The 24,555-nt window shown below is 37.5% G+C and overlaps 2 protein-coding genes across 6 annotated transcripts in view; one reads left to right on the top strand and one right to left on the bottom strand.

Annotated features, from left to right (window-relative positions):
* Positions 1–14,941: 14,941 nt before the first annotated feature.
* LOC145819403 (serine/threonine-protein phosphatase 7 long form homolog) lies at positions 14,942–17,130 on the top strand. The gene is made up of 4 exons (XM_082913391.1): positions 14,942–14,999; positions 16,125–16,201; positions 16,310–16,687; positions 17,050–17,130. The coding sequence occupies exons 1-4, from the start codon at positions 14,942–14,944 to the stop codon at positions 17,128–17,130; spliced, it is 594 nt and encodes a 197-aa protein (XP_082769517.1).
* Positions 17,131–17,517: 387 nt separating this feature from the next.
* LOC114290497 (putative disease resistance RPP13-like protein 1) overlaps positions 17,518–24,555 on the bottom strand; it is a 33,348-nt gene continuing 26,310 nt past the window's right edge. For all 5 annotated transcript variants that reach the window (XM_082916745.1, XM_082916747.1, XM_082916751.1 and 2 more), the window contains one exon: positions 17,518–17,794. In XM_082916745.1, the coding sequence (XP_082772871.1) occupies positions 17,741–17,794 (54 nt within the window). In that variant the 3' untranslated portion in view covers positions 17,518–17,740. The remainder of the gene's footprint in view (positions 17,795–24,555) is intronic.

The raw sequence follows: 24,555 nt of genomic DNA, 5'->3' as shown, positions 1-24,555 counted from the left end.
AAATCTTGGATTTTTTTTTTTAATTAACCAAAAAAATAATACAGAAAAAGAACAAAAATGACAAACAGAGAAGAAGAAAGTAGAGAAGAAGAAAGTAGAGTGTGAACACAATAATGGTAGGTCTCACATGGGAAGTAGAATGTAGTCACAAAAGCATTTACTAAAATACAAAAAAGTAAGGAAAAAAAAAATGTAAGTCTCTTTCTTTGAAATCACAACAATAGTGTCTATTTTGAATGTTAAACCAAGATCTATTTGGCTGAGGGGTTGATAAATATTTGTGTATTATTATTTTCTTTTTCAAGTACAAGCGGGGGCAGGAGTGGTGGGTAGGGTTATATTAATTAGGAGATGGCTCCCGATATTCTGATTCATTATTTAGATTTTGATACAAGAGCACTACCAAAGTGTTTTAAAAAAGGGTTATTTATGCAGGAGTAAGAGTAAGCAGCAAAAGTAGGGAAGGGAGTGGAGGTGACTAGGAAAGGAGTGTACACCAACCATTTAAAGAAATTACAATGGTGGCTGTGAAGGAGAGAGAGGGTCGGGTGCTAGAGTGGGGGGACAAGGATAGAAAGTAGTTGAAATGAAAGAAAAATAAGAAGGGAAATTTGGCTATAAATCCCTCTTACCTTTCTTTCATTGTTAAAAGAACTAAAAAAAAAAATTATACTTTCAAAACCCTCTCATAATTATAAAGTATTCTATAAATGACAAAATTTATTATTTAAATATTTTATCAGACTATTATACCCCTCAACTAGATCTTCCCACCTTCTCCGCCTACTTTCTCGAGGCTTTTCCCATATTAAGCCTATTTTGTATCTTAATTCCCAAACTAGGCCTAGTTTGGACGGAATTCCCAAACTAGGCTAAAGCGTTATTACAAATCGCGCTTTCACTATTTGGAGCCCAAAATGTGATGAATAGTGAAAGCGCTATTGCAAACCACGCTTTTAATTAAGAAAGCGTGGTTGCAAATCACGCTTTTAACATAAAATTTTTTTTTTCTGAAACCACGCTTTCATTGTGCATCTCTTTTAATTCGTTTTCTAAAGAAAACCACGCTTTCACTGTGCATATAAATTTTTTTTTTTTCTAAAGAAAACGTGATTGTGATTCACGCTTTCACTGTTCATATAATTTTGTTAAGAAAACGTGATTCACAATCACGTTTTCACTGTTCATTAATGAAAGCGTGGATTGGAACCATGCTTTTACAACTTATATAAATCACGGAAAAGCCCTCATTTGCAACCACGTTTTTATACTTATTTCGATCTCCTCCCTCTCAGACGACTCCTCTACTTGCTCGAGCTCTCCCTCTGCTCTCTGATTCACACTCTCGCTCTCCCTCTCCCTCTGCTCTCAGACTCTCACTCTGCTCTCAGACTCTCACTCTGCTCTCACTCTCTGTCTCTGCTCTCTCTCTGTCCGTGGTATGGCATCTATCTCTCTATGTCTCATTTCAATCTTATGTGTTTATTGTGTTTGTGAATGTGTGGTTTTGAATTTGAAATTAGAAATTAGGGTTATGAAATTATAAATGTGTTAGGGTTTTGAATTATGAAATGTGTGGTTAAATTTGTTAGGGTTTGGAATTATGAAATGTGTTAGGGTTTTAAATGTGTGGTTATGAAATTATGAAATCATAAAATGTTAGGGTTTTGAATTGTGAAATCAGAAATTATGAGTAGGTTGGGTTATTGTTAATGTTTGGAACAAATGAAATTATAAATATGTTAGGGTTTTGAATTGTTAATGTTTGGAATTAGGGTTTTGAATTGTAAAATGTTATGATTTATGATTATGCTCTATGGTTTTCAGGATTTTTTTTTTAATTAAGAATAAAATTATGCGACTTGAAATTCATATAATTCAGAATTGTTAATGTTTGGAATTAGGGTTTTCGATTTGTTGAAATTAGGGTTTTCAATTTGTTGAAATTATTGTATATTTTTTGAAATTAGGGTTTGGAATTTTGTATTGTGAATAAACCAACCTATATTTGTTGAATTGGAATTTTATAAAATTGCTTGTTAATAAAAGGAATTTTTTTTAATTAAGAATAAAATTATGCGAATTGAAATTCATACAATTCAGAATTGTTAATGTCATATTATGAAATTCATATAATTGAGAATTGAGAATTGAAATTCATATTATGAAATTCATGAATTGAGAATTAAGGTGGATTGGCAATTTCAATTCGAGGTCCACATACTTACATATATATGATCATTTTGTTCCAGAAAATAAGACTGTAAACTGTATGATTGAATTCAAAATCTGAAAATTGAAATGAATCTGAAAAATTCAAAATTTGAGAGTTTTGATAAAAAAAAAAAAAGATCATGTTCTCATAAAGTCAATTTTAAAAAAAGAAATCATGTTCTCTTAAAGTCAATTTTATTCAGTAGTTTACCTTTATTCAGTGTTTAGAAATTGGATTAAAATCAAGACTAAAATAGTTAATTTATTATTCTCAAACTAATTAAGGGATTAGTGTGAGTGATCTACTCCCTTTTGAATGAATTATTTTGCAATTGATTTTGGTCTAATCTCTTAATAGATATTATCCGTTGCACTTAATTCATGCATTGTGTAAAATTAAAGGATTAAAGTTGATACAATTAGAGCTTCAAGAATCAAATTGATTTGAGACAAGAAGCAAACTGCACGACTAGGGATTCAATTTGCCTTTTATTACAAATGAAAATCATCTACATTTTTTTTTTTAAGGAAAGATACGCATCAAACCCAAAAAAATTATACAAATTTTGTCAGTATACATCGCTGCTCTATTAATTTTTTGTTTTTAAATTTAATCTTCAATATCAAATTTTCTTTTTGTTTTTCTTAAATTTTAAGGAAGAAGTCCTAATAATTGGGTTAATTACTTAAAAGTCCTATTGGGAATGTTCATGTTCCATTAAGTTCTCTTTTTTTTTTTGTTAACCCATAAAATCTTATTTTAAAAATATTTATTTATATAAAACTCATCTCTTTATTAAAAGAAGAAGGAATTGTGTCAATTCCTTGAGTGTTAGTAGAAAATTATTAGGTGTTACAAGTGCACCACATGACAATGTTATCAACTAATCGCCAAGCATTATACCTTATGCCCTAATACAAAATTGTAGGCCCCACCCTCCCCACCAATCATAAATATTTTGAAAATCACCTAACCATGCTTCAAAAGTACTAGATATTTTCTCTTATTCAAATAGTATTGCTGATGTGGAATTTTACTTTCTTTTTTTTTTTCAAAACTTATAAATTTCATAATTTTTATTATACACATTTATTTTAATAAAATATATATTTTTGGAGTCTACACAATGAGATTTACCAAACATGACCAATATTGAATATAAAATTTCATAAAAATAAAATATTATTTTTTTAGTTATACAAAACTAACAATTTCTCAGTTTGCAAAATTATCTAATAAAACTGAGAAAATTATCTAATTATGTAATAGAAAACCCAAAATATGAGACATAAACACCTAGAGAAGACTTCTCTTTATAATAGTACTAGATATATATACACCTTTATTCAGTATTTCACTTGGTAATATCAAGGTGGGGTTGTATACTTGAATCTGTCGTCTATTATTTGACTATACTATTTTACCCTCTAGGTGTATTTATTCAATTCAAGACATTGTGCATATTTAATAAAGGGCAAATTTCACTTCAATGTGCATGTGCAAACTACCCACATAATTTGGAAATAACTATAATGCTCTTCTGGTTTGTGGACTAAATGAAGTATACTGTCAGACGTTCAATCCAAGTTCACATCAAGTGTGAAACATGTGCTAGGTCATAAGGGGGTTATGTTCTTATTTTCAAATATCAAAGGTAAATCACACATGGAGTAAAGCAAAGGGGGTTAAAGTCAATTTTATCTTTCAAAAAAATGACAAATATGAATCTCATAATATGAATTTCAATTAAAAATACTAAGTGTATGGAAAGATTAACGTTTTTTCCTAAGTTAAATTTCATGAAACTAATCTTTACTAAATGAAATTATTCAAAAAAAATATATTTAATTTTGACTCAATGGTCCATCATCCTTGCTCTTATGCCTTTAAGACAACAATTCTATCCTATATATATATTTTTCTTCACATAAATGAATTAAAGAGAAGCATCAAAAGAGGTTTAAGGATTCAATCGTGGATTGCTAGAGGCTGGAGATCTCTCTTTAATGAGTTTTATTTTTCTGTACCCTCTTTGAATACTGAAATATGAATTTTGTTACTAAAACTGTATAATTCTAAGTTACAATTCTTCGAGTTATATGAAGTTCTTGAAATTTCGTCAGGGGAAACCCCCTTGTATTTTCTATTTTACCATATTTGTGGAATATTGATTTCTAGGTTTAAGATATGCACATTGATGTAGTAGTTGTTGACAAATTGCCTTTTGTTTTTTAGATTTTGAGTTGTTTGGAAATTGTAATCAAATTTCAATACCAGAGCTTGTATCATGAATTGATTTTTACAAGAAAAAAAATAATATTGAAAGGGTACTCCAGAACTGTTTTTAATACCAAAAAAATTTATTTTCAAAAGCAAAACTCATTCTATTTTTTAGACTTGCATTGTTGACAAAGAAACTGTAAATGGTTGATGAATATTGGACTGTTATTTTTGAATGCGAAGAAATGGAGATTGATTCAAATAATGGTGAGAATATCATAAAATGCTAACATTTAATTTTATAATATTGTAATAGAAATTTTTAAAAATTTAATGAGCTGAATTTGTAATACATATAATAGCATTATAGTAGAAATTAAAATTTCGTCACAAAACTTAAGAAAATTTGAAAAAGTTTTTGAAATGGGTATTGAACGAGCCAAAATAAGCTTTTTGTTTGAATTTCATAACAAAGCCTCTATGACCTCTAAAAATCTAAAAAGTGGACGAGGGTGTCACGACCCAAGCCGGCCCCTATGGGTTTAGCACCGTAACCGGCCAGTAATCCGTGATTACCGAAGGTCTGCTTAACAGTAAAGGCAGTAATACAGAGTACAGGGGCTGGCGGAAGCCAAAACAGTAATAGAAGATGTCCGATGAGCTGTGACAGTTTGTATGCAAAAAGACTTTTCATAACACATTCACATTCGGAACAAAAGCGGTATGTACATACATTATATACAGGCATTCAGGTTAGGGACCAAATCCCTACCATAACAGTACAGTACAAGTCTATACAGTATTACAAAATAGAGACAGAAGGGTGAACTGAGACACCCCAAAAAGCCTAAGCTTGAACACACTTGGAACCTCGCAGTGAGGCACGTCGGTTGGCTTGACAAAATGGGAGTTTAACCCAACACTCCTAGGTCCGATCCGGTGCTTGGACACCTACATATATATATAAACAGTGAGCTAAAGCCCAGTGAATAACATATGCGTAAAGAGGTTAAGAATGAATGTCCTTTCAGTATTTAAAACAGTCAATTATAATAGTATATCAGTCATTCAGTCATAGCAGTCATATGCGATACATCCAATAGCAAAACAGTACAGTAGGTCTTAACAAACCGAACAGTCAGTTGATGGCCATCATATCAGTAAACAGTAGTGGTTCCAATATGGGAACCGACAGAGATCTCTGTAACAGTAGCTGTAACAGTACAGTAACAGTAAATTACTATGGATGCCACGAATACAGTTCGCAAATAGGACAAACATTCATTCAGTAAGAAATATCATTTCAGAAAGCAGTACAGTTGGTCATTCAGAAAATATTCATGATTGAATATATCTTTACAACATTGTTACTCACAGAGTTCTGGGTTACAGATAGGCTAGTGAGCGTCCTCGGATGCCAACCCTACACAGTTACAAAACGAACACACACTATGTTACACACTTGGGAATCAATGACTTAGTCCCTATCTTGACTCGGTGTGGTTCTACATCAATATCCTCATTAAGATGCCTTAAACAAGGTCTAGGAATGCCTAGGATGAAATAAGGATGCAAAGATGTACTTTAAAACACTTTTTAAAATTTTCAAAAAACAGGGGTCTCGCTCGAGCGTGGCTTTCTACACTCGAGCAGACATGCAGACAAAAGATCTCTGCTCGAGCGTGACTTTCCTCGCTCGAGCGGACTGCAAAAGTACTAGATGCATGAAATTCACGCTCGACGGGCGCTCGAACCCCGCTTGAGCGTGAGACACAAGTCCTCGCTCGAGCGTGCATTCCCTCGCTCGAGCGGATTGTAAACACATGCAAAGTACTGGATATACGCATTTCACGCTCGAGCGTTACTTTCCCTGCTCGAGCGGACTGCATGAACTCAGAGTGTACGTTCGAGCGTGGAGTTCCTCGCTCGAGCGTGGATCCAAAATCTGGAATTTTCAGATTTGTCTCCAAGCATGAAACTCAACATTTAAAGCATCAAATTCGATCCTTTTGGGCTAATTTTCTGGAAAACACTTTAAAACTCATATTATGACTTGTTTCAAAGATCAATTTGCAAAATCAAAGCCCAAAGGTAGTTCAATTGAACCCATTTCCAAACAAAACTTCAAGAACATGATGTACATGCAACATGCAAGTGTTCAATTGAAATCAAAGCTTCAAATACTTGATCAAATGGGCTAATCCTTCCAAAACATGATGAATTCATGAACTATAACACAAATATGGACATGCATGTGAGGATTCTATGAAAACAACCTCAAAATTCAAGAATGTAAACATGCATGCATGATACAAGCTCACTATTCCACATTTTAAGCCATAACTTGGCTCTAGACTTCAACATTCTTCTAAACCATGCAAGAACCAACTCAATTCATAAACAAGAAGGCAAAAGCTCTACCTTAAGTCTTCAAGTTCAAGAAGGGAAGCTCAATTTTTGCAATTATCCTCCAAATCTTCTAAGCCTCCAAGTCAAATCTCAATTGAAGCCAAGTTTTCTCATCTCTCACTCTTTCATACGGTTTTGGGTCTCAAGAAGGATGATGAAAAGTGATGCCAACACATGTAAATCAAGACTAAACAATTGGTCTAGCAAAGTCCACTTAATGGCATTTTGGTAAATAAGCCCACTAATGCAATTTAACATTATTTAATCCAATTTAATCATACCAAATCAAATTTCAATTAAATTTACCATAAAATCACATTAATTCTAATTAACACAAAACACTAATCAGTTCCGGGTTCGGCCGCCGATAAGGCCTTCAATTTGTAATTTAAAACATAAAACATGAACAGATCATTAGCAGTCAAACAAATAGACATGCATTCAAACTAATACACTCAATCAATCAGTTAGAATTTCAGTCAAATCAGTTACTTAATCATATTCAGTCATAATTTAGCAGTGATCAGTAGTATTATCAGTAAATAGTGGTGAGGGTTGTCACAGGGGGTTACGATTTCACATAGGAAATAACTTTGTCATTAAGGTCCCTAATGGTACAAGTTTGAGCAAATCAAATTAACTTATCTTTAATTGTCCATAAATTTGAAGAATTGGATCACCAGTTTTAAAAAATGAAGAACAATGTTTGAAACCTCTATTTTATATTGTCCAAATCAATCGAGTTCTTTCAACTCAATGAGAAGAATAATAATTTCATACAAAACTTACACTATGATTTAAAATGTTTGTATGACTTGTCCAATTACTGATTACTTAGATAAAGTTATTGCCTCACAAGTAATTCTAATTAAATGATTTAAAATTCATATAATTATTTTAGAAGTAAAATTCGATGTACGGATATTGTTGATATTTTAATGTTTATTGTTTCATTGAAGCAAGTATATGGCAACTGTTCTAATTATCTTTTACTGGGGGGGAAACATAATTCGGGATCCCGATGAAGGTGTGTCATAAGATGCTGAGCCGAAAGAGATATATGGGGTGCAACTTGGCACCACACTTACCAATTTGGAGGAGATGTTTATGTCCAAGGTGGCAAGTTACGGGGAAACTATCCAATTGATCTTCAAATGTAGATATCCTTATCGCCAGTGGCAAGCAACCAGCAAATACAAAATATTACCGATCAATGATGATGAGGCGTTGAACACCATATTAACTATCGGTGGAAGTTTCCAATCACCAAATTGTTTGGAAGTGTACATTGATAAAGAGGTTGTACACAATGTCCCAAATATGACACACATGGATTCTCGTCCGTTCACTACATTGCTGACACATGGGATTGACACGACAGCGTTTCAGTCTCCTATGTATGAATGAAATGAATGTTATGCAGCGGGCTACACACAACAGACATTTCAGGGCCATGGTGGAGAATCAAGTTCACGTGGTGGATATGAGACTGAATTTCACAATAACACCGAAGATGTGCCCACCTACAGCCATCATACCACTCAAGTTGAAGTTGTTGGTAATATGGCTGAAACGGTTAATTCTGTGCAGTTTGCTGACAGCGACATGTACGGTCCTGATGCCGCCCTAGACAATGATGAGAACGAAATGTGTGATGAAGAAAATTTATTGGGCAGATCAGATGATGATGATGAAGAAGATGATGCCGATGCTCCCGTTGATATTCAGAATGCCCCCATTCCACCTAGACCTGAAATCCCTTTCTATGAAAACATTCACATGGGTGGTGATTTTGACATTAGTAACCGCGATGTCGTTCCCCGTAACCGATTATAGAATGCTGAAAATCCAGAGTTGGACAAAGGGATAGTTTTCGTAGATAAGAAGCAACTCGTACATGCTGTGAAATTGTACCATGCAACAAATAATCGAGAGTATAAAGTTGTAACCTCCAAGCGAGACGTTTGGGTGTCTGCTTGCAAGCACGATTGCAGATGGTGGTTGCGTGCATCTCTTAGTAGGATACATGGTCTTTTTGAAATAAAGCAGTATAGGGGTCCTCACCATTGTTTATATCCACGAATGAACAGAGACCACACTAATATTAGCTCCAGTTACATTGCTTCTCATCTTTTGGGACAAGTTGCAGTGAGTATACAAAATAAATGTTTACATATATATATATATATTTGTTTGTTTATAGTGTTCACAACAAAATAATCTGACTCATAGGTATTGTCGTATGCAGAATGAACCTGATATGCCAATTAAGAATGTCATTGAAGATATCAAAAAGACCATGAACTATAGTATATCATACAAGAAGGCGTGGCATGCAAGGGCAAAGGCAATTAGAATGGTATCCGGGGATTGGGATGAATCATATAGGATGTTGCCTAAATTCATGCATGTATTACAAACATCTAATCCTGGCATCATCATGCAATGGAAGTATAGATATACCAGAGGTACAACCATTATGCCCGTCTTCCACTTTATTTTCTGGTCTTTCAAACCCGTCATCGATGGATTCAGATATTGTAGGCCTGTTATAACCATAGATGGTACATTCTTATATGGGAAATACACTGGTGTGTTGCTTGTAGCAACGATTGTCACTGCCAATGGCAAAGTATTACCGTTTGCATTCACTGTTGTCGACAGGGAGAGTTTAGAGTCTTGGTCATTCTTCATTTCAAATATCAAGGAACATATTGTCATGGACCGACAGGGAGTGACTTTGATATCTGATCGAGTTGAGAGTATTTTAGCTGCTGTGAGGCGACATTGGCTGAATCCCTTGCTCCAATTTGTTGGATATCATCGGCACTGCCTTCGACATGTTTGTAGTAACTTTAACACTAGGTTCAAAAATAAGGAGCCGAAACAACTTCTATGGAAAGTAGGGAGTGCTCATCAACGACGAAAGTGTAATGGTTACTTACAACAATACAGGCTATTGACCAAGATGCCATCAATTGGGTTCACAAGATGAATCTTGTGGAGTGGGCCCTTTCGTATGACGGTGGATATCAGTGGGGGGTATTGACCAGCAACGATGTAGAGTGCTTCAATAGCATCTTGAAAGGTGCAAGGAACTTATCTATCTCAGCTATGGTTGAATTTACATTTCAGCGGCTCGTAAAATATTTTGACGAGATGGGAGCCCAAGCTGAAATAGATGTACGAAATGAGTTCCAATACCCTAGAGAGATACAAAAAACTATTGAGGATGGCATTCCAAGGGTAAATACTTTCAAGTTGATATCGTATGACAGGTTAGTTTGCAATATAAACTAAATTGCTGTTATTATGTTGTGAAGTTAAGTACACCTAAAAACATGAACTTGATTAGTTTATATTACAATTTTCTGATAGGCTGTAGACACCCCATTTTTGACCGACCTTAAGACTCAGACGTCACCAGTTGAGCGCTCGGTGATACTGCATATTATGCTCGTTTAGAAGTCTCAGAGTCGCGGCCATGAGCCCTGCCTCCGGATTTCCGAACCTTCTTCTGTGCCTTGCCTCGGTTTGCGAACCAGGCTCTGTTTTCTCTGTTTCTTTTCCTGAGGGGAGGGAGAGGTCCTGTAGACTATCTCTCAGTGGCCGCAGGCTACATTTTGTGGCTGTAGGCCATTTTGCCCATTTCGGAGCTCGGTTCCCGGTTTTCGGAGCTGTCAGGCCGTGTGCCTCGGTTCGGGACCACTTAACCATCTCCTATTGCCCCGGTTTTTGGCATACTTCTTGTTTACTCCCTTTTGAGGTACACTGAGGTCTGAGAGACCCACTTCGAGGTCGAGTGCCACTTTCGGTGCTTAACAGGCAGTTTTCGGGGCCCCGAACTGCGCGTTTTGGCCCCCGAACATTCGTTTTGCATCGGTTTTCGTTTATTTTTGGCAGGTACCTCTGTTTCATCACCAGGAAGGCCGTAGAAGGGTGGGAGGCCAGCAATTGTTTCAGCAACCAGTTATATATCCTCCGGCGCCCTCCGACGCCCGTTTTTCTCACTTCCGAGCCAATGTTGAACACCCTTGGGCCATTTTCTTGAACTTTTAACCACATATTTGTGATGCACACACATGGGAGGACCCTAAAAGTTAGTGGCCGGCCAGTAATTCCACCTGACCCTTTTGAACCCCTCCTAAAAATGGCCTATTCTCTCTCCTGTTTTACAATTTACAATTTTGAACCACAGGGCTGTGTTGAGGACACCTGGGAGGACACCAATTTGTGGTGGCCGGCCATTAAATCTTCTTGACCCTTTTGACCCTTGGCCGGCCGGCTATAGGAGGTGGCCGGCCGGCCACCTGAAGCTCAAATAAGTGGCCGGCCATGATCCTTGCAACATGTACTTTACAGCTGTACACTTTTTTCCCCCCAAAAACCTGTATCCGGGGGGACAACTTTTGGGGGGAAACTTGGCTTGTTTTCCCTCCACTTTTTCCCTCCATTTCTCTCCCTATTTGGTGTATATACTTGGCTGGCCAGGTCTGGGATAAGGGTTACAAAAATTTCCCTTAAGAGCTCTTGCATCATAGCTCCCTCCATCTCTCTCATTTCCTTAAAAATTCCTAAGTCCTACCCCTCATTTCTTCATCACCACCAAGCACCACCACCACTACTCCATTTCCAGCAGCTTGGAGAGCTTTCCAGCAGCTAGGAGACACCACTTCTCAAGCCAAGAAGCATCCAAAGACTTGTCTTCAAGGGTAAGCATCATTTCCCCTCTTTTGAGCCCAATTTTGCAACATTTTTCTAGCCTCTCTTCTTACTGTTTTGAGCTCCGACCAAAACTAAAAAGGTCATTTTTTTGAGCTCATTTTCTTATTTCATTAAGGGCTCAACACTGTTTGAGCCCCCCACATTGCACTTGCTTCATTATCCTTCTTATATACCGTTATCCTGCATAGTATTTTTGGCCTATGTGTGATCTGTTTTGGAGCATGATGTAAACTGTAGATAGGCTTATTTTGAGCCCTTATTCAACATTTAAGAAGGGCTCATCACTGTTTGGGACCTCCATGTGCCACTTGTCTTTATACCCCTCTTTGGTCCCTTTTTTTGCATGATTTATTAGCCTATTGTGCTTCTGTTTTTGGGCTCTTTTCAGAACTGAAAACAGTCTTATTTTGGTCCATTCTTCATGTTTAATTGAGGGTCTTTCATGGTTTGAGGCATCTTTTATATACTTTGTGTTATATCTCTCTTTTTGGCTTCATTTTGCATAGCATTTTGAACATATTTGCATACTGTTTTGGGTCCGGCCATCAACTGTAAAATGCATTATTTTTGGCCCCTCTTCAACATTGTTGAAGGGCCCCTTTGTGTTTAAGGCCAGAAACCACCACTTGCTTCTTTGGTCATCTTTTGGCCCATTTCTTGCATGAGAGTTTAGCCATACCTGTGCTGGTTTTTGTGGTTTTCCATAAACTGTAAAAGATCATATTTTTGGCCCCTCTTCAACTTTGTTGAAGGGCCCTAATCTGTTTGGGGTCAGCATCTGTGAGTTGCTTCATTATCTCACATTTAGGGCCATTTTTGCATGCTATTTTTGCCCTATTTGTGTTTGCTGTTTGGCCATGCTTTGAACTGTAAAAATTCTTATTTTGAGGCTGCCTTGCTTCTGTATTTTCATCTCATGTTCAAATTATGTTTGTATTGTATAGTTATAAGCCATTTCATGCACCAAAATCCATGTTTCGGGGCTCGTTCCATGCATCGGGTTTCATTTTACCGGGTTTTGGGGCTGTTTTGCATCTCATTTTACCTCTGATTTTTGCATTATAGTGTGCCATATTTCATGTCTTTGCCATGCCTCATTAGAGTGGCATTTCGGTGCCTGAGGGTCGGTCCTCGGTTTGCGTGCATGTGTGCACGCATTTCGAGTTGTCTTGTTTTCATCTGATGGCCTCCTATGTGAGTGTGGCTGAGGCTCTCTCATGTTGGTGTAAGCCCATTATTGCATTGCGTATGCCATTTCATCCATAGCATTATGTATGCTCGGTTGTGTATTACCTCGTGTAGCGTGTATGCCATTCCATAACATTGTGTATGTTAGGATTGTATCTTAGTTGCATTTCATGCATGTCATGCATATTGCATCGTGTTCGGGATAGGAGTTAGCCCGGGCACGGGAAACGAGGTGCATTTCGTACTCCGAGTGACGAAACGTGTCTCAATTCCCCAGTCACCGACACTCCGGATTATCCATGATAGAGTTAGGTTTTGTTGTGTTTATACGTGCATTCATTCCATATTAAATTGTGCAATTCGACTCCTCGGCCATCATGCATCGAGATGCGTGATTGGTGGCACGAGGATCGAGGCATGCATACATTTATGAAAATACATTGCTATGCCCCTTTCCTGCTCTCTGTTGCAGCAAATCAAGAATCAGCGGTCTTCCGAGGCTTAGCACGCATTTCAAGAACAGGTGCAAACAGAGGCTAATTGGGGCATCGTCATGGATTTCCGCGCAAAGGCAACCCGAGCATGCATCATTCATCAGAGTCAAGGCAGTCCCTGGCTTGCATGCCAATTTATCTTTTTTTTCTTAGTTAATTTGTAAATTAATTAGGAATCTGTATTATTTGGACTGTATTATTTGGACTGTATTTATTCTAGACTGTACTATTCATTCGGACCCTCTGCGCGAGAGCACAACTGTAATAAATGTGGGTGAGTGTGATGTATGTCTTCCAACCCCACGTCTTTCTTCCCTTTTATTTATCCGCTTATGATGGTTAGATTAGGGCATATTTCAATTAGCATACAGTATGATAGCATATTTGCATTCATTCATCTGTTTTGCATGCACCGGGCTCGGCGCATCATACTAACTGCATTGTATTTTCAATTCCAAGTTGAATACATGTTAGCCGTAGCATTTCATATGCCATGTTTAGAATAGCCGAGCCTATCTTAGTTGCATTTTGCATGTGTTGCATTAGGCATTTCTGTATAGTTAGGATCATGCATGGATTTCTAACCTAGCTTTTGTTTTGGCTTGGAGTACTCGGTAAGTTTTATGCTTTAGCATCCTTGCATGCGTGTGAGTGACTGCCATGAATAGCATGCTTACCATGAGGCTATTTGCTTATGTGATATAACTGCCTGAATGTCTGTGGGTGAAGGTTGGGTTATCTGAATTGGAACAATTCATCAAATGTGCGTTTTAAGCCCACTAGATAGTGGCAAAACCATCTTTTCTAAGCCCACCCGAGGGTGGCAAAATCTGCATTTTAAGCCTACCTGCGGGTAGCAAACCACTTTCAAAACAAACGAACATGAAATGTTTTGTTCCAATTCAGGCGACCCAGTCTATACTTGTATGCTGTGCGCATCACATAGTAATCTAGGCTAATAACCGGAATAAGAACACACAATGTTTTCAAAACTTGATATCATGGTTAGTAGAGGCCGATCTTTGATCGGGCGAGCGGGGGTGCTCACGAAGTGACCTTCCCCAATCGTACCCAAGTTCCCGAGCCGAGGCAACTTTGGTGATGACGGACACGTGGCCTTAGGCAACGAGTCAGGGTTTCCTAAATTTCCCAAAATAAAATATTTAGGTGGCGACTCTGTATCAGGCAAAGCAGTCCATGTTTGGCACTTCTTTCAAAAATCTGTTTTCTCAAAATGATTTGCCGGATTTGGACTCTTTGGTTCAGACTTAGAACCGTGACAATTTGAGAGTCCGAGCTGTAGTGACCCCAAATGAACAGAACGGGAGCTCACCCTTCCGGGGCGTTCGGGGGACGTCTACATAGGCCACGCCGCGTATTTGAGGTGCAAACATCTTTACGCCATGGACGAGGTCGCAATACACAAATTGTGCGGATGAATCAACCCATGTGCAGTTGTGGGAAATATGAGATAAGACACTATCCATGTTCCCATATGCTCGCTATAATGTCTGAATACGGTGACAATCCATTCAAGTACGTTGATCCAGTATATAGGCTTCCTATATACATGGGGGTTTGGGAAACAAAATTCAATCCAATACCACATCAAGATTATTAGGATGATCCGCAGTGGACCTTAATGCCTAATGTACTTCGTCTGCGAGAAGTAAAACAGGGTCGTACATCTATGTCTCGTATTCCAAATGAGATGGATATATCAGATAGGCGTTTGACCTCTCGTTGCAGTGAGTGCTAGCAAACGGGTCATGACAGGCGAACATGTCCGACGCGACTTGGTCGATGAAGACTATGTAATACTTACATATTGTAATAGATAATTTTTTAATTCTTTATTTGTAATAGATCATTTAATTATTTATTTTGTAATTCATTATTTGTAAACGGTGTCGTACATTTAAATAAATCATTTTTTATTTGTAATAAATCATTTCAATTTTTTTATTCTTTATATATTGTAATTGTTTGATTTCCTTGAAAAAATTTACAACTAACATACTAAACAAATAAATTGAACTAAATATGTATGCAAAAATATTTAACTATACCACATAGGCCTATGTTTTTTATTCTCTACTTGATTGAAAATGTCTATTACAAAAATTTTTGTGAAAATCACATAGTTCTTCTACCATTTTAAAATTTATTATTTATGAATATATTTAATATTTTCGAATGCTGCAAGCATTTTTTACACTTACAATTTATGAACTAGATCTACGTAATTTACAAATTTTATACTTGATTGGAACTTTTACCATTACAAAATCAATAATGAAGTTTTGTAAAATATGTCATGAATGTAATTAGCAACCTCTTATTGAACAAAAAATTCTCATTCAATTTTTTCACAAATATTTACGTATGAAAACTATCTACTTGTTACTGCTCATTATTAAGCTTATGTAACTGAGACCCTTAAATGATTTTGTAAAAATTTCTATATTAGTTATAGCATACATAACGATAGGTTCTGTTGAATTGCTTATCATATTTAATGGCACATAAATTGATAAATTTAGATTTTAGTGAATTGATTCCATGTTAGTGGCACACAAATTGAGAATTTTAAAATAATCGACTATATTTGTTTTTCAAGTCGTCATGTATGGAATAATTTGAGTTTAATTGTTATAGTTAAATTACATGCTCACCAATACAGTTTTTGTAAATAAAAATTATTTACATTTTAGTGAATTGCTTCCATATATGGTGTCACACAAATATAAATTTGTAAATAGCAGCGTAAAAAACTTTTCTTTTAAAAATCGTAATTTATGGAATAATTACAGTTTTCATGTTATGATTAAATGAGACTTTTATTATTGTGATCTAGTATGTCACTTGTACAGGCTTCATGGCACATCTACCTGATGAGGTACCACTTTTCAGTCATCCACATCGGGCTGACAGTATATGGAAGGATCCGGTATGCAATAACGTTTGTTGGACTTTACGCTTACAATGAAACTACCCTGCATTTTGTTTTATATTACGTGATAATGCTATAATTTAAACTAGTCCTTTTGTTATGCAGGACGAGGCACGCACCGTAGTGACATGCCGGCGGGGAGATTCCGGCCTGTGGGAGCGTCCATTGGACCATAGAGTCTTGCAGTGTCTACTACGCACGGGTTTTTATGGTGTCTATCGTATAGGCCATATTAGACTGGACCACCCACTCATCACTGCTCTCGTCGAGAGGTGGCGCACAGAGACTCATACATTTCATTTTCCGATTGGGGAGGCCATCGTCACATTACAGGACGTATCTGTCCTATATGGTCTACGGATTGATGGGCGAGCAGTTACTGGACCTGACCCACCATTGACGAGGAACCAGTGGATAGCCCTATGTGCTGAACTACTGGGAGTAGCACCCACACCTGCAGACTTACAGCCAGGTAGACTGAGGGTGAGGTGGCTGTCCGAGCAGTTTCAGGGCCATCTTCCAGATCATGCGCCAGATGAGTTAGTACATCAGCATGCCCGACATATATTATGTGGCTTATTGGGGGGGTACTTCTTCCTAATAAGTCACAGAACTTGCTCAAGCTGATGTATTTTCCATTGTTGAGAGACATTGACGCGATTGGGCAGTACAGCTGGGGCGCGCTTTGGCATGCTTGTACAGGATGCTATGTCGAGCAGCTCAGGTGGGTGCGAAGGAGATCGGAGGACCCCTTGTCTTGCTACAGGTTAGTAAAAAATTTATTACATGTCAATTCATATTGTATGGCATATATCAGTATTGTAATTGCGTTCAAACTATTGCAGATTTGGGCGTGGGAGAGATTGATTCACATTGACCCATCTAGGCGGCAACTGGTTGCTCCTGGTGAGGTTCCCATCAGCTAGGGAGACATGCAGTTGCCAGCCGGACCTCGGGGTAGCTAGTGGAGGGTTGATATGGGCCACGAGGTCGTATCGACCCATGTAGTCGTCGTGTATAGAGACTAGCTTGACCGGATGATAGAGGGCGAGGTATAAAATTTAAATACCTAAATTTTAATTGTCATATGGAGTGTATATATTCATGAGCGATTTTTAATAGAGTTGTCGTTATTGTAGTTTATCTGGCAGCCTTATGCTGGGGTCCTCGGTACGCTCCCAGACTATTGCCGACTAGGTGAAGAGATATGGATGGCAAGAGTGCCACTCATTTGTTTTGATGTGGTTGAGTGGTGTAACGCCCTCAAAATAATACATAATTCCACCATCCAAACTGTCCTATATAGATACACATGATAGATAAGTCACATTCCCATACATACATCAGAGTTAATATTACAAATGAGTATCTCATACAAGTCACAAATGTTTACAAAAATGATAAAATACCCTGCGGGCTTACATCTTTCCAAGTTGTTACTTGGTTATACGAAAAAAGAGTTCTAACTCTTTTACAAGTAAAGCCCTCAGCTTACATTTACATATAATCAACAAAACAAATAATAAAGCAGAGTCTTCAACTCCTAAAACCTCCCAAGCAAATATCTTGAACTTGGCACGTCTCCGGTACCTGAAAATGGTGTCCCAAGTAGGGTAAGCCAAAGCCCTATAGAGATATACTAAACCCAACATGAGAAATAACTAAAACATTATCATTCGACAAGTGATTAACACGTACATACCAATTTATACCCTTCTCATCTCCCGATAACAAATACATCCATGCCACCATGCACTTCCCTTATTTATCCAATTCAATTCCTCAATATGGTTCATTATCTAACCAAACAATTTAGGTGAGACTACAGCTCGACTCATTAATACTTCCGCTATCTATGATTCAAAATGAGACTACAACTCATGTAATTAAAACTCCAATTAACAACTCTATTCATGCACTTCAATTTATAAGGTTTCGGGACTTTACCCCGGACATTCTAGTCAGCTTAGTTATCTATGGAGTCCATCCCTCATTATCTCCCAATCAAGGATACATATACAATGTATTTAAGCATATAATCACATATGGAGTACATTCCCCATCTTTTCCCAAACAAAGATACACAAACAATGTGTTAAAATATATGAACACATATGGAGTACATCCCCTATCTCCTCCCAAACAAAGATACATAAATAATGTGTTAAAGTATATGAACACATATGTGTGTGAAGTGCATCCCCTATCTCCTCCAACACACTGGAGTACATCCCCTATCTCCTCCCTAACAAATATACATATATAATGTATTTCAGCACTTCATCACATATAATAATCAATCAATACACATATTTGCTGTATTAATCCAACCGTAATATTCAATGACATAACACGTTCGACTAGTTTCAGTTTTCCTTAATCAACATGCAGTGTCTACAACAATCTATATTATCCTCCACCGATAGCCCAAAGCAGTTATCTCTAAACAGATAGTAAATTTATCAACAGATAAAATATCGACATTTTCATAGGAGAGTGATTAAATTATCCAACTACACCTTTCAATCTCATAATTTTCCCAATTTCATGGATATCAACTCAATTTCATATTTTCACATTTTTTCCAAATTAATTATACAAATTAATTTATTACAAAAATTAGGACATCTTCCCGTTTTCTCAAATATTGGTCCTAAGACTAAATTCCACCAATTTAACTCTCAAACTCATATTTCCAAGGCCTTAAATACACGTGGAGTTATTGAACACAAAACCCCTCTTTTATAAATTACAACCCAAACCCTAACTTTTTCCAAAATTACCCAACAACACCAACTAATCAAAATGATAAATATTTAAGTCAAAACTCATAAGAAGGAGTAGGATATCCCTACCTTAATTTTCAGAGCTCAAAGGAGAAGAGAGGTGAAAGTCAAAGTGCTCTAAATCCATAACTTTTCAGATTAAAGTGAAGCCCTTGCGAAGCTCTACCTTTCTTCCAAAGGGATTAGGGTAGAAGACCACTAGAACTAGATAAAACCCTAGAGAGAAGATGTATATAGAGAGAGAGAGGTCGAATCTAGGGTTTGAGGGAGAAAAGAAAATCAAAAAGTGATGAAGGGGACTGCTGCTGCGTACTGATATAACAGAGGCTCGCTCGAGCGACCAGACACAAAGATAACTTGCTCGAGCGTAGAAAGCCTTGCTCGAGCGTAGAAAGCCTTGCTCGAGCCAACAATTCGAAGCTTCAGGTCTGCAACCAGAAGCACGCTCGAGCGAAGAATAGCTCGCTCGAACAAAGAAATCCAAAACATACAGCTCGCTCACTCGAGCGAAGGAAAGCTCGCTCGAGCCAAGGCTGTGTCTGAACAAAACCTGAAGACATACAAAACTCGCTCAAGCGTACAAACTCTCGCTCGAGCGAAGAAGTAACAACACAAGGCTCGCTCGAGCGACAAAATCCTGGCTCGAGCGAAGAGACTAAAGGCTGGACAGTAGGTATTTCCGACCATAACCAACCAGTTACAAACCAACCCAACACATCTTAAAACTCATACACAAAGAATTGAAGGACGGAAACAAGATATAAGCAACAACCAACATCACGGAACCTAAGTCCGGAACACAACAACCAAAGGAGGGAAAACCGAGATCGCTATAACCAATATCTCCCTGATCGTGTCCTCCGATAGTTTGGTTAGGTCCAGTCCGTGCCGGACCGGTGCGACACCGAGTGGTAGTTGCATGCAACTGATAGACGTGGCCAAGCCGGCACTGACTGGAGTCTGCATCATATGCGATACATACAGCTGTGGGATGCCCGTCGCGATAGTATTGTATAGGCTGACTGGAGCGATAAGGTTCTCCCCTCTTCGGACCCTTACATGTTGTGGTATCGGCGACATACACACCTACTCGTCAGTAATCCGAGCCACCTGTCTGAGTCCGGATATCAGGGACTTGGGCCTTCTCTCGAGACACTAGTGAGTATCATAGTATGTGTCAGATAATTGTTAAGATCATAATTGATTTACTTTCAGTCAACTATAGCCTAATATGTTTGAATTTTTTTTCAGGTGGTTCGAGCTGGGAGGTCATATCACTTGGCTGAGGACGCCCTTTTCAAACGTGATGGACAGCATGCTATGCAGGCCCTTGCAGAGATCCGAGACTTATTGTACAAGGGGATCTAGCATACCCATCGGGCAGATTGTTTGCATTTTGGCCACTACGGTGTATACAGTGCAACAGCTGTTCCAGACACATTAGTCCCGTCCACGTCAGTGCCTTCCAGTTCAGCGCCAGCCACAGCAGGTCCTTGGACTTCAGTCACCCCACCGCATGGTACCCCATACATTTCTCCAGATTCCCCACACGTACATCCTACCCAGCATGCTTACCCTGATTGGACACTGCCCCGATACATGCATGACATTGTTACCCCACACACCCAGTTACCACCTGCTTTTCTGGGGACTAGTTCGACCGTGACCATGAGTGCAACTGATGCAGTTCTCACCGACATCTCCCACGTTGAGGATGAGGCCCATATTGAGCCCCCTCCAGAGCGCGAGGGAGAGGTCGAGGTTATGGTCGCGGCAGACGTCGCGGCCGAGGTCGGGGTGCGAGCAGAGGCAGAGGTCCAGCTGCAGATCGTGATACAGTTGCACCAGATGAGGGAGTTTCACAGCTCACAGCAGTATCCGATCTTCAGGCAGAGACAGAATCAGGGACAGCACATGCAGGAGAGGGGGGGGTCACACTCACAGGCTCCACAGGCAGTCAGTGGAGGGGCACATGCAGGGGAGGGAGCGCCAGACATTCAGAGAGTCTACCGCAGGAGACCGAGGAGGGAGGTCCACGGTCGGGGTTGTGGGACTAGGGGCAGGTTAGGGCATTAGCGAGTGTGATATGGAGTGTCTATTTTTTTTTATTTGTAGTAATTGTTATAGTTTTTGTAAATCAAACTTGTACATATAATGTAAATGTGTCATACTTATTTATTCGAAATTATAATTTCACAATTTTTTATTCTTACTTATAAAATTTATTTTTTAGGGTTTAGGATTTATTTTTTTATAAAATTGAAGTTAAAAAACTTTTTAAGAATTAAACTATAAATCCTAAACCCTAAAATAAAAATAAAAAGGTAGCGTTTGGTAACATTTACGTTTTTTGTTTTTGTTTACAAAAAATTTAAAAACTAGTTTTTGTTTATTTTTAGAAAAACATAAATTACAAACGCGTTTGGCTTGAACAAAATGTTTAAAAACCCATAAAGTTGATTATTATAAAAACATATGTTTGTTCAGACCTAAAATATTTATATTTATTTTTATTATTTATAACAATGGGATCACACATATTAAATCGAAAAAAAAATAATTGAAAGAAATTTAATTGAATTAAAAGATTAATTGAAAAAAAAAATAGACAAAAAAATGAATTGAAAAAAAAAATTATTTGAAAAAAATTATTTGAAAATATTGGTCTTAATTTCATATAGTTGATTATTATTTGCTATTATAAATTTTATTATATATATATTTAATATTGGTCTTCATTTTATAAAATAAAATTTATATATATTAAAAATTATATTGGTTTGGTGTGTGTGTGTGTGTGGTTTGGTGTGTGTGGGGGGGGGGGTGAGTGTGTGTGTGTCAGAGAGAGAGAGAGAGAGAGAAGAGAAGAGTGAGTGCGTAGAGTGAGTGCATGGAGTGGCTGGTATTGAAAGCGTTCTTCAAAATAACAATAACGGAGAGAAAGCAAAGGTATTTGTTATTTATAGAATTACAAGAACTCCTCAAAAACAATTGAAATATTTCCCTTCATTGATAAGTCGTGGATAAGCATTACAAATCCATTACAACATAAATGGTTTAGTCATTCATCCAAACAATTTCATTCATTATCATCATTATCTAACATCTCAATATCAGATTCATACATAACATCCATACTCCAGGCGAAGTACTGGTGTGCATCATCCATTAACCCATCTTGGGCACGCTCATTTGCGGTCTTCATTAGTGAGGACCTTTGCAAACGTTGGGTCATGCGATTAACTTCGTCGCGGATACGATGCAATGCCCTTTGCAACAATTGTGGAGTGTCAGTTAGCATACGCATGGCTAACCGGCGAGGAAATTTAATATTAACTTCATGACATAACTCAACGAGAACGTTTGCTCGAGTTATGCGAAATTCCCACTCAACTCTCATGGTATTGACGGTGGCACGTGAGTAATGCAAATTTGGATTTAATAAGTATTGAAATTCATCTCCATCTGCAACCCAATAACGACCCATTGCTGAATATAGATCAACCACCGTATATCTCATGATGATATCACTCGAAATAGCCGTGAAACTTTTGTTGTGGTATGATGCGATATTTATACCATATATACACATGGTAGCTGTATGTATGAAATTATTGTAAACAACCATGCATTAGAGTTGTCACGTCAACTTTTATGACCTGAACAACTATGCATCAACTTGATAGGAGTTGTCACTTCGACTTTTATTTACTACTCAGTGCATATCTGAAGGTTTTAAGCAAAGTTCAAATCCGCTTGGAAATTTAATTTAATTTTTCCCCTTACAAATATAATTCAATTTATTTTGCCTTGACAACATATTTAATTTCATTTTTTACCTTACATATTTCATTTAATTTAATTGGAGAAATTTGACCAAATTGCATAATTCACATCGGCACAGTAGGTATGGTACGATGATAAATTGTAGCTCGGCGTAGTGATACGTCCAACATTTCTCGGTGATGCTCACCAGTGACTTGAACAGACGTAATAATTTGTATGCTTTGTTTTTTCGTCAGATGCTATGTCACTTTGTGCAGCGATGCAGTGATGCATGTGACTTTGTGCAGTGATACAGTGATGCATGTGACTTTGTGCAGTGATGCAGTGATGCATGTCACTTTATGCAGTGATGTAGTAATGCATGTGACTTTCTGACTTTGCCATGCTTGTATACTTTGTGACTTTTTTCCTCAAATTACGTGATGCATATGACTTTGTGCAGCGCAACTTACATGCTTTGTTTTTTCCTCACATTTCAGAATTCATCTAAGTCACATTAATACGACCACATGGCAATAGTGTTGATAAACAATTATGTGATGGACTGAAGGAGTAAGTGTAATTTACTGAATATAAAAAGAAACAGAAAATGCAAAAAGGAGAAAATGGGATGATTATGAAGTTCATTAAGTGAAAATAAGATAAAATACAGGCTGCAAAGTTCCAATCGTGTTTACATATCAGGTGACCATTTTATTATTTTGGTGAAAAAAATAACGATAGTTTTGTAGGTCGAAGTGAGTTGGACGGTTGTGTATTTACTTGCACTCTGTTTCATAGTTGTTTATGAACAATATTACTTTAAAAGAAAGAAAATTAAAGCCATTGTTTTATTTTATGATTTCATTTATAATTTTTTTAAAACACCTATTTGTACTGAAATCGTCAATTCCAAGTGACTACTTACTGAATTTCAAAAGTAAGCACGAAGAAATAGTTTCATGTGGCAATGTGACAACTCACTGCATTTTGTTTTATTTGACAACTCGCTGCTCGAATATGAAGGGATTGCATTGTGATCCTCTGGCCTACAATTATAATTTTATCTGACAACCACGTCCGTGACTACATCACAGGTACACAAAGTCACGGGTACTCAAAATTGCATGAAATGAATAACATAAAATAATATCACAGGTATCACTTCTTCCATAGTGCCCCAGCATGCATTATCGTCACCAGATCATCTCTAGTTAACCCCCACTATGATGTCTATAAATAGTGATACCCCTAGTATGATGTTTGTTGAAGTCATAACAATAGTAATATATCTACAATTGCTATTATTATTAATTTTTTTATTTTATGGACAATATCTTCAAGAGGTGCAGGAAGTTCACGCCGGCAAAGAAATCTGAAAGTGTGGCTGCTACCTCCATTTATCTATGACTACAAGAGCGAAAAGTACTCGAGTCCAAAGGATTATTACGCTGGTATCCGAGCAGAATGGGCATTTAGGGTAACGGAGCAAGAAGGATTGTTTAATGATGTACGTAACTTTGGGGCACCGGTACCTCATCGTCGTTCATTGACCATGGCTAGACGAAATGTAAGTGACTATGAAAAAGCAGTTAACAGAATTAAAAAGGAGAACAACAGAATGTTGATGCGGAGATGTCGACATTTCATGCTTCATCTAGCCACCGAAATGGCAGAAGCAAACAACAGAGATTTGATAGTGATTGAGCGAAATAATGTCTTAAACAATGAAAAATATCTCTCTGACTACTACATGTCAGATGAGGAATGAGAAATCAAACACCGTTATCTTTCCTATAT

The sequence above is a fragment of the Camellia sinensis genome, chromosome 2 (assembly GCF_055761805.1).
Source record: "Camellia sinensis isolate YWXY chromosome 2, ASM5576180v1, whole genome shotgun sequence".
Classification (NCBI taxonomy): Eukaryota; Viridiplantae; Streptophyta; class Magnoliopsida; order Ericales; family Theaceae; genus Camellia; species Camellia sinensis.
Note: the sequence above shows the minus strand (reverse complement) of the source record. Positions and strands in the feature narration are given on the sequence as shown.